This window comes from Candoia aspera, chromosome 1 (genome assembly GCF_035149785.1).
Source record: "Candoia aspera isolate rCanAsp1 chromosome 1, rCanAsp1.hap2, whole genome shotgun sequence".
Classification (NCBI taxonomy): Eukaryota; Metazoa; Chordata; class Lepidosauria; order Squamata; family Boidae; genus Candoia; species Candoia aspera.
In genome coordinates this window covers 119,493,687-119,505,570 of record NC_086153.1, presented here as the reverse complement: position 1 = coordinate 119,505,570, position 11,884 = coordinate 119,493,687, and the positions used below count along the sequence as shown (strand labels likewise).

At 39.5% G+C, this 11,884-nt stretch overlaps 1 protein-coding gene across 1 annotated transcript in view; it reads left to right on the top strand.

Annotated features, from left to right (window-relative positions):
- The first annotated feature begins 949 nt into the window (after positions 1-949).
- Positions 950-11,884, top strand: part of SH3BGRL2 (SH3 domain binding glutamate rich protein like 2) — a 32,821-nt gene continuing 21,886 nt past the window's right edge. Inside the window, exons 1-2 of the mRNA XM_063312758.1 lie at positions 950-1,201; positions 11,538-11,723. Of these exons, the coding sequence (XP_063168828.1) occupies positions 1,157-1,201; positions 11,538-11,723 (231 nt within the window). The 5' untranslated portion in view covers positions 950-1,156. The remainder of the gene's footprint in view (positions 1,202-11,537; positions 11,724-11,884) is intronic.

The following is an 11,884-nucleotide window of genomic DNA, read 5'->3' as shown; positions in this document are numbered from 1 at the left end:
ATTGATGGTGCTAGGACCCAGCTGTCTGGAATCACCCATTGGCTGTGCAGAACAGGCTAGGCTAATGTGATTGGCTGGGCTCAGTGTGTTGTGAGAACCTAAGCAATTGGATTCAGTGGGCTTTGATCCAGTTAACCATGAGCTAGATGCTCAGTCATCATTTTATCGGACAAGGTTGTGAAGGCATACTTGTAGATCCTTCATCCTACTGTTGTGTCAATTGATATTTATTCCATTGGTGTGTCATTGAGATGATTTTGCTATTTTTTTCAATAATGTGATGCCTTGGGCCAGTCACTCTCCCTCAGCCTAACCCACCTCACAGGGTTGTTGTTGGGGGAAGATAGGAGGAAGGAGTATTAGGTATGTTCACTGCCTTGAGTTATTTATAAAAATAATAAAGGTGGGGTGAGGGGCATGGTGGCGCTGCGGGTTAAACTGCTGAGCTGCTAAGCTTGCTGATCGGAAGGTCGGTGGTTCGAATCCGCGTGACGGGGTGAGCTCCCGCTGCTAGTCCCAGCTCTGCCAACCTAGCAGTTTGAAAACATGCAAATATGAGTAGATTAATAGGTACCGCTTTGGCGGGCAGGTAACGACGTTCCATTTAGTCATGCTGGCCTCATGACCACGGAAATGTCTACGGACAAACGCTGGCTCTTCGGCTTTGAAAAGGAGATGAGCACTGCCCCCTAGAGTCGGACACGACTGGACTTAATGTCAAGGGAAACCTTTACCTTTAATAAAGGTGGTATAGGAAATAAATAAATAAACAATGTGTATTGTCTATATTTTTTTGTATATCATCCTCCTCTCATTTTAACTTTAACGGAAGGAGAAGGAAAGGGTTCCTCAGCTGGAGTCTGGCCCGTAAAACTACACTTCCCAGACATCTCTGCACCCTCCACCCTCCCTTTCCCTCACCTCCTTCTCTTATCTTCGGAGCCCTGCCGCATCTCGGAGTCACTTGCAGCCCTGCTTATCTGCGGCGCGCCCTGCGATCGCCGGGTGGTAGGGCGGAAGGGCTGCGTGCTTCAGAGCGCGGCAGGCTAGGCAGACCGAACGACGCGACCCGGAGGTGCGGAAGGCTCATCGCTTCTAGACTTTGGCAGAGGGACCTGCCGTGAAGCGAATGTAGGGAGGGAGGAAAGAAGGGAAGATGGTCATTCGGGTTTTCATCGCGTCTTCCTCTGGTTCCGTGGCGGTGAGTGGAAAAGACAGGCGGGGAGGCTGGGGAGCATGAAAGTCCAACGAGTAGGCGAGGGAGCCACTGGATTCCACTGCACCTGCCCCTTCCTTCCTCCCCACCCCCCCGTGGTGTCCTCAGAGATGTTGGGCCGGACTACAACTCCCATCACGCCTAACCCCGCACGGCCCATGGCTGGGGATGGTAGGAGTTGTCCGCCACAAGCGGGGCGCGAGGTTAGGGAAGGTTGTGCCTTCGACAGACCCCAAGGAGCGTCTGCGCAAGGAGGCTGTCGAACTCGCGATCCGATCGAAAACAAAACGCTCGAAGCCTTTCAGAAGGAAAGCGGCGGAATCGAGAGAGCGATTTCTACCGAAGTCAAGAAAGTCCGTAACTCGGGAAAGCGGCGTAGTTGCTGTTCGTCGCTAACAGCAGCCTTTCGTGGTTGCTTCTCCCCCGCTTTCTTCTGGTAGAGAGGGGCGAGCGGTGCTGCCACAGCCTCTCCATTGCAGAAGCGCTGGGGTTGGGCGGGCTTGAATGCGTGTTGCAGTTTACTAATCAGTGTTGCTTATGTCTCCCGCTGGCCCGTTTCCTTTAATTTTGTAATCTGGAAAGGTGAAGGAAAATGAGGTGTCAGAACTACTGCTGGCGTTGTTACCCTTTTGGAAAAATGGGAGTGACCCATTTTAAAATGAACACTTGGAAATTAATAATGCTCTATTTACTATTTTTTTAAAGGAATCCACATGTAGAAATGGGACTGTCAGGTGTATCAGAAACCCTTATATATTTATAGGATTTATATACCTGCCCATCTCACACAAATGACTCTGGGCAGTTTACAAGATTAAAACACAAAACCCACCACACATAACCTCTAAGGCCCAATGATAAACAATGACCCCACTCACCATCAGTACCAGAGCTCATCTATGCTGATAATGGAGCGTTGTAATTATATGCATATATTTGGGTGTAAAGCGCATTAAATTCAGTGTAATATTGCTGCTTCTAAAGCACTTTTCAATTAACAATCTCAGAAGGATGTATTTCTGATGCAAGTCAAATTTAAGTCTTACTAAGATTGTGGTATTATACTATAATCCATTGAAGGAAAGTGGGGGAGGATTTATACTAAAATGATTAGAAAGTACATACTAAAATACAATTTAAACCAACACCCACAGCTCTTCAAATAAACATTTTAGCTTGGGAGCATGTGCTGTTTATTTAAACTTCCTCTGTAAATGTGCTTAAATTTCAGCTGCATGTCTAGTTGGCTTATCAAGTTTTTTAACGTTAGTTTGTTTGGGTGGTCCCCACCAATATTTTCTCTTTTTTTTCCTCAGTGCTTATGTTTCTGCAGTATCAAGATTCTCTCAAGTCTTTAGATCCTCCCTCTTGCACAAACACAATGATACTTTGGCTCTGTAAGGACTGTCACTCAGAGAATGTAGGATTGCTATCTCTATAGATGATAGTGTGATTTCACTTTCATTAACACTTTGCGGTTTACTGTCTTTTGTACAGTAATAGGATAAACCAAGCTTCTCTGATCTTCCATCCTGCAGGTGTTGTGCAGTTTGAAATCTAATGTATCTAAAAGGCACCAAGCTGGGGAAGGCTCCTATACGTATTGTACTGGTAGTTTATAATCCCTAGGACTGTCCGTTGCTGTAACTAATTTTGCCATCTCTAGAGACCTCTGTATTTCTATGAGTTAGAAATTTAAAATCTTACCAAGGTAAGCATAAATATGGATCTGCACATGCTTTTTATGAGAGTCATTGAAGGGGATTTTCTACAACAGTAACTGCTTATGCTTCAGTATTGGCGATACTGAACTTTGCCTTCTGCAAAACACACTTATGCTATTGCTATGGACTTTGCAGTTTCTGTTAGAAGATCTTTAGCTAGATGATAGTTGCATTCAGTTCGTGTAATAAAGGCTGAAGCACAATGTGGGTTGGCACAAGTATGTATCATGCTAAGTAGCTGTATGGTAATAGCCAATAAGTAATTATCCATTTCAGGAGGCTGCTGAGTAACTATTAGATATCTTTAGAACCTGTATTATGAGTAGTCACTGAACATTCATAATAAAAGCCTCCCTCCTAGTAGAACTGTTGGTCTATTCTTAGCAAGTGGTTTATAGTAATACATCATGAAAATGTTTAATCTGTGTCACATATTTAAAAACAATGATTAAAATAACCAAGAAACTGAAGATGCTATCCATGTCTCAAATACAAACCTGGGATTAAGCAGGCATATATCAAGTTGTACTATTTATCTGTGGCCCTGTGCATATTTACCTTGTGCAAATCAGGAAATCCTTTCTTCTCTTAAGGTTTATTACTCATATCTTGGGTGCCGTATCTGTACCACTGTATGCATAAACAACTGAAATAGGCAAATTATTCTCATACTCAAAGCAAAGGAACTGTGGATGTCTAACAAAGTGGTATATAAGTAAACATAATGCTTGAATATTTTTTCTACTTAGTATACTGTGGAAAGTGATATGGCCTAATAATTTACTTTCACCACCATTGTTCCCTTCTCAATAAACAGTAGGGTCTGAGAAGGGCTACTGGCAACTCTGCAGCAGTAATAGTGTAACATCCATAATATAGACCATTGCCTATATCATAATGCATAGCATCAAACTACACCATTCTGCTCTTCCCCTTTAGCTACGGTACAAATGATGGACTATTTTGCACATACGGAATAATGATGTAGAAGCCATATCTGTCAGTAGATAATGAAGAGTGGATTTCAATTCTCTGCCTTTCAGATACTCTCTCTTAGCACTCTAGTTATGCAAGTTAGCAAGTAGGCTACAAGGACCTTTACTACAAGGTCTTTCACTCTGGTAAGCTGGAGGGGGAAAGTCTGTTCTTCAGATGTTGACACCTGAGCTAATCTACATTTGCTGTCTCCCCTCCGCCCCCCAGAAAAAGCTAGATTCACAAATTATGTAGTTTGCTTTCCTTGTCAACACATCAATAATTGGCTATTATTACAACAGGTAATAAAATACTGTAGTAAAAAGATACCCAAAGACAAAATACAGAAGAATAGACAGACTTGCCCACCAATAAGTAGGTTTTCAACTACTGTGGGGACCATCTTCCATAAAGGTGGTGTTATATCACTTTAGTTGTTATTAAGCCCAAGACTTTTTATGAAGAGCCGCCTCTTCTGAACTTAAAGTGTAAGCTGATGCAGGGAAAATGTTCCTTAGTATATTTGGAACCCAAACTCTGCCAGGTTTTAAAGGTAAGTACCAGAGTCTGGAATTGGCTACAGCAAGCAAGCAAGCAGTGGAGCTTGCTTAAATTTGCTGTACTCGGGTTGTGCTGATTAACATCTGAAGTTTCTGTCGGGAGGCTATCAAAGCATGGACCACCATGGATAAGCTATGTTAGCCAGCAACAGCCATAGTTTTCCCACTGATGGTAAAGGCACTCTGTAAAGCACTCGTGCATTCAATGCCAAAGTTAGATTGAGGTTTATTGGCCCTCCATCATTCAGCCATTTGTTAAGCACTTAAGACAGTCCTCATTTGATTCAGGTGGCAAAGAGAGAGGTGGTATTACATGCATGTAGAAGACACTTCATGCTCTTGATGGCAACACATTGCTATTAAAAAGTAGAAACTTGAAGGATCCCAAAGTATACATGTCATGGAGTATAACAGATTTCTCCCCTCCCCACCACCTACCCACGCCTATTCCTCAAAATAGGAGTAGAACTATTCTCATAAATAACCTGATAAAATATTGTGGTCATTTGTATCAAGAATAGGCTGTCACTCCCTTCTAACTTCTTCAGCAAAACATTGGAAATTACTAAACTGACAGTTCTCTTCACTTAAAAGACAGGGTTCATTTCCCTTACCTCCAGTACATTATTATTACTCCAGTACAGTCCTATTATACATACTATAGTATATAGATACAAGAAAATGTCAGGCTTGTGGAATCTCCTTTGCATTTTATTGCAACCTTGTTCTATGTTTACTCAGTAAAAATAAGCTGAAGCTTTTAAATTGATTTAAAAGCCAACCCCTTTATCACAGCATAACTTTTTGCATGTCTGATAAAATGGACAGTAATGTGTGAATGTTTCTGCCATTTTTTTATTTTTAGTATGCTATAAAATATATATTTCCCTACTGTGGATTAATACAGCTGCCCTTCTGAGATTTTTTTTTAACTTGGAAATACTCTCTACATTACTCAGGGACCTTTTTTCCATGTAAGTGTATTGAGGATTACAGCAGAAATCCATTTTTAGCAATTCTTAGACATTTCTGGTAAAATTGCTGTTTGTGCCAGAAACTCAATCAGATGGCAAACTTAAAGGAATAATAGATTCTGATAATACTGGCAAAATGCAAGACTTTAATCTCAGCCTGCAGTCTTTCATCCTTGCTTGCCACTGCTACCTTTTTATATTGGATGTAGAGCTCTCTTCAGAATGAACAATAATCTGTAGGATGACGACACCTTTGTATGAAATACATCTTGTGCGAGAAGTCCTCGATGCTTTACTCTGGTCTCTAAGCACGAAGGCTTTTCTATCTCCACATCAATCATAAGGCAGATGATTTCATTACATACTGGCATTCATTGGGAAGGTGGAGGCAGGTAGTACAACTTGTAATTTGTACCATCAGAAATAATGGTGCCAGATATATCTTTAGAAGGGAAATACAGCCCATATATTTCATATACTTGAAGTACTCATGGTACTTTAAGGACCATGCCTTGTTTGGTAATGCTTTTCACTGTTACTATTTTATCCTGCCTTTTTTATGTATAACTCAAGGCCAGGAACATACGTAATACTTCTGCCTCCTCCTCTTTTCCCCACAACAGACTCTGTGAGGTGGGTTAGGCTGAGAGAGAGGGACTGACTCAAAGCCACCTAGCTGGTTTTCATGCCTAAGGGGAGGCCTAGAACTTACAGTCCCCTGGTGCCCAGCCCAGCACCTTAACCATAACACCAAACTGGCTCTCAGTTTGTTGAAGTATGGTACATGAATTTGATCAGATTGTGGGGTTTAGAAAATACTCAATATAGAAAGTTAAATATTTTGAATGCTTTTCCTGGCTTCTGATTACACAACATAAATATTCTCCGCCCCCCCCCAAAGCATTCTTAAGCCCTTTCCTAAGGTGATTAAATTAATTTTGCAAGTTCTAGAATTCACATATGTTTTGCTTAGTCAAAGAATGTTTCAAAATTCTAAGCCAGAACACCTCTGTTGAGTAACAGCTGGCATATTTTTGGTCTTATTTTACCAATCCCTGTCTGGCTGATGTACATTCTGAGTCATTTTAAACTGCTTAATAATATTGACATTTGCTTACCCAACTCTTGTCATCCATCTGCTGATTGTACTTCCAGATTTAGTTCTTGAAAAAAAAAAGTACCAGCATGCAGAAATTCTAGATCTGTGTCTTCTACCAGTTGCTGAGCTAATTGCCGTGTTTAAAATAGGTGTGCAAGATGCCAACAGAAAACAGTCATTTTCAGTAGCTCCATAAATTTTACTAATGTATGCTCTGCATGCAGTCAGATGTAAACTTTTAAAGCAAAAGCAAATACTGCTTTTCAATTTTTCATATCAGAAACCTTGAACTGAGGATTTTAAGGTTTTTTTTTTTACCATTAAGTGCATAAGAATAAAATTTGTACAGACTAGTTAAATTTGCAAGTCTCAAGTGCTTGGCTGCCTTATTCAGCTTAATCTCTGGATTCATACAACACACCAAGATGTGTGTGGTATTTATTTGGTTGCAGCTTTGCAAAGCTTGCAAAGTTTGCATTGTGACTTGTAAACCATGAGTTATGGATATGCATTGTGTATGAGCTCAGCCATTGTGACTTCTGGAAAAAATGATTAAAATGAACTATGTTGGCATAGTGCTAGGTATGGACTTAGAATATATGCTGTTCAGTCTGGATGCTGCCTTCTTGGCTTTTGTACCTCCAGTTCCCTGACCCACTACTAAACATCTTCAGAACTGTTTGTCAATCACACCTTGCCACCAATAGAGTATTCCTAAGCTGTCTACAAACCACTAGCATTTAGAACATTTTTTTGAAATATACTGTACAGTGATTTCTGAGCAGCCTGGCAGTGAGTGTATCACAACCTGTTTTTGACAGGTAATGGCCAGCTTTTCTTTTCAGCTCATCGGTGTCCCACTTTTCTCAGTTACTCAGCACCACTAATCTGCAGAGCTGTGCAAATTCTTTGAAAGGATGATTCAGAACCTGTGAGGGTGTGCTTCTTTTTGACCGCTTAAAGCAGCCGTTCCTCTTTTGAGGCTTGCTTCAGAAGCTGCTCCTGGCTGTCTCTGCCTACAGGTGCATCTACAGCTATTTTGCTTCGTATTAGCATGCAGTGAAGCCAAGTACCTGCGAATGCACTTGCATGGGGAGATAGTCAGGATTAACTGAACAGCTGGGCCAGTCTGAACAAAGATGTGATGGCTTGGTCAGTTCAAAATGATGTACTTTCTATGCACGCCACCTTTTCTAAAGCATCTCTTTTGAAGGATTGCACAGCCCTATTAATGGGGGAACCATTTGCAGGACTCCAAACCCCACTATTCTTGGAAAACTAGACATAAAAACTGCTTTCTTGTCTAGCAATTTCCTGGACTGCATAAAGTTCATTGGGTAAAATGGCAAGTTTAAGCATGGAAAAATACCACTTGTTCAGCTAGAGTAAGTTGTTTTGAAAAAGCAGAATGTTTAATAAAATGAATTATTTGAAAAGAACCAAACAGCACATTCTGGATACAGTCTGATAAAATATAACATACTGGGAACTGTGAAAGGCATTTTCTTCTTTAGAGTATTTATGAGTAATTTGAGAGTAATATATTTTTCTACATGAATAAGGAGTTTGGGGTTTAGGATTATGCTTGATTACTCAGAAAGTTAATAAAATGTGTTTCTTTAGCATACTTCTTTAATTTGCATGTAAAGCTCTTTGGATTGAAGGTATACCATATATACTCTCAGATAAACCAAACTCAATCTTTTGGGTGTATTTTGGAACCTAAAATTCTTGACTTATATACTCATGGATATATACGGTATATTTCTCAGATTGCCTTCATAGAATCTCTTAATCACCACTTTGTGCCTTCTTAGCCATTTCATGGGGAGGGGGGAAGTAGAGATGATGAAATGTGGCCTTCCAGAAGTTGTTAAACTTCAGCATTCATTGTTCCTAACTGTTAGCCTTGTTGACTAGGACCGATGTAGTTCACTTCAACAAAATTGTTCCTTCCTGTGGGTCATCTGAAGGCGTATTTTTTTGAATTGTAAGGGCGAAAGAGCTTTTGGTCAAGACAAAGGCAAAGAGGGTGAAGTAGTATTTACAGTCCATATGAACGATTAAAAGAGCCTTAGAAGATCCTTACTCTGTTCTGAAGAAGCAGAAACGTTGTATAGGAACTCAACAGTTTGGGCCATCTATAGTTGAGATGCCTCCAGACACTGAGCTTTTTGGTGGGATCTCTGTTTCAAAGATACCAGTTTCTCTGGATTATGTCTGTCAACAGCATATACTGGACTTGAGTTAGCAAATTAATCATCCATTGCTTTTAAAAAACGAAGACTGGAGAGCATATTGTAATACATCTTCCCACATAGCCTCTGTAGTACTGTTGAACATGTGCCTTGGGAAATCAGTACCCTCTCCTGAGATGTTTGTATTGAGGCAGTTGCTATGGCAAACAGGTACTGAATCCCTCCCCCTACCCTTTTTGGAGGTCCGTGGTAAAACTTTCATAATGAGTAATGTTGTTTTGATAGTCCCCTGAATATCCCACTGAGTAAATTATCAGTTGGAGAAATGGCTTTCAGTGTCTGTTGCTTTATTGTATTTCATAATGGTAACTCTTCCCTGAATCTAAGCTTTACTTTTTTAAAATGCACTTTATATGGAAGCTTTAAAAAGGCCATACTATCTCTGAATTCTTATAGGTATAGCCCCCTCCCACGTGGAGAATAATTTTCCAGAATGCTGGTCTAAAATGCTAATGGAGAGGAATTAGAAGAATTTTTTTAAAATGGGCGCAAATAGGTATGGTTTAGGGTCTACATCAGTATCCTTTTGTGATTCCCAGAATGAACTGGGACAACTATTGGGTCCTTTTTTCTGACTAGGGACTTGAATGGGAATTAAGGAGTAAAAAAGGTCCCTAGAGCTTACAATTGTTTAAAGGCACCCTATTTCACCTTTTAAAATTTCTGACACCTCACCTCATTTGTGTACAAATGATGAACACATAATTGCAAAAATGTATAAATTTTATTGAAATTTGAAACAGAACAAGTGAAAAAATGTTTGATAAAGTGGGCTAAACATTTTGGTTATAATATTCTGTCTATTTAATTTTAATCCCACCTTTATTATTTTTATAAATAACTCAAAGCAGTGAATATACTTAATATTCCTTCCTCCTCCTATTTTCCCCACAACAACAACAACAACCCTGTGGGGTGAGTTGGGCTGAGAGAGCGTGACTGGCCCAAGGTCACCCAGCCGGCTTTCATGCCTTAGGTGGGACTAGAACTCACAGACTCCTGGTTTCTAGCCCAGGACCTTATGGAACAATGAGAAAATACGTAGTTGAAAGGACTGACATTTACATTATGTTATAATCTTAAAGAGATTTTTTATAAAATAATGTACCATTGGTAAATGACACTAGAGAAATTGTCTAGAATGTATAAAGGCTCTTCAAATATATGCTGGATATATGAACAACAAGAAGGGACATTATATCATGCTTGGTGCATGTGTAAAAAAAGCTAGAATATTTTGGATTCAAATACATACACTGACTTAGAGGATTTTAAAGATTAATATACAATTGAGACCAGAAGTCTTCCTCTTGTGACTGATGGACAAATAGTTGGAAAAAAGTCATGGAATTTTGTTTTTCTATATGATAACTGCAGCAAGATTACTGTATGCACAAAGATGGAGAGATTTGGCAGTACCCACAATGGAGGAATGGTTGGTGAAGATGATAGAACTTGCTGAGATGGCCAAACTGACTTCTTTGATCAGAGAAAAGACAATATCTACATTTATTGCTGACTGGAAATCCCTTATGGACTTCGTGTAAAACCCAAAAAAATGTACTTACAATTTATGGTTTTGATGATTAGACAGGATAGATTATAGAAAGAAGAGAGTTATGTTGTAATCATAAAGAGGTAAATTTATAATTGTACTTACAACTGCTGTACAACTACTTTTTTGTATCTTTTTTCTTTTTTCTATTTTTCTTTTACTTTTCCCCCTTTCTTGCACTTTTAGTTTTCTCTTTGATTTCTTTCTTTTTCTTTTTCTCTTTCTTTATACTAGTTTTAATCTTCATTTTTAAAAAAATCATTAATGAAAATTATATCAAAAACCCCCCAAAAAGGTACTTGCCTCTAACTTTGGAGTGCTGCCCTATCACTGATGGAAGTTGTAAACCCCTGCTGTAAAATATTACTTAGCCCACTCCCTCTTGGAGAGTAACCCAGAGCAAAATGCTCTAGGACAATGTTTAGACTTCGTAATCAGTTCCCTTGTTCCTGCGGAATCATAATCCAGAATTTTAGAGATTCTGTGTTTATTGCAAAAGAGTTCACTGCTTGTTGATAGACTGTTTGCTCTCAGCTGACTTGTCCTACTAGCTGGAATGGCTGTATGAAGCAAAACATTCTGTTTTAGCCATCCCAAGCATCCTGGCTGGTTTCACTTCTTACCAGCCAGGATCTTAACCAGGAGTTGTTCTTTGTTTATAAATCCTGGAGCTCCAGTTTGAATGACACTTTGCACAGGCTATTCCTGCCTTGTTACCTGATTGGAAAGTAAGATTTTGTCTCCAGGCTGCTAATGAACACTACAGTTGGGTGGACACAAGCTCATATTAAAAAAAAGTGTTGCCTTCAGTTCCACCAGTGTAAGTTTGATTAGGAAATAAATTGCAAGGCATTGATCTTGAAAGCATCCAAAGGGATTAGTCCTTTTTAAAAAATTTGGATATGTTAAAAATATATAAACAAGTACAAAAGAGAACATGAAAAAAGAAAATAATATGATACAGATGAATAAACCCGAATATTAAAATGTCATGGAGGTTATAGCTTTCTAATATATCATTACTTATTTATAAATAGGTAAATATATTGTATATATTATATCATGTCAAAAAACTGATGATTCTTAAAGAATCATCAAACTAAGCTTTACCATGATAGACTTACACAGTTGGCCTGGCAACAACTGATTACCTCTTAGTTTTGCCTTTCTTTCCAGATAAAGAAGAGGCAGCAAGACATTGTACGATTTCTGGAAGCCAACAAGATTGACTTTGAAGAAGTGGATATCACCATGTCAGAGGAGCAAAGGCGATGGATGTATAAAAATATTCCTCAAGTCAAACTGCCTGCACAGGGCAACCCTCTGCCTCCCCAGATCTTCAGCAATGATGAGTACTGTGGAGTAAGTAATTTTCAAAGTTTGTGGTTTCTGCATTTTGTTACAGAAGAGAAACTAGGAGTATGTTGGGCAACAGTGCCAGCATCCACAGATAGCATGAATATGGAGGGCATCATGGTGAAGGCTGCCCAATTAAGTTCTCTCCCATGTGCTCTGGAGGAATG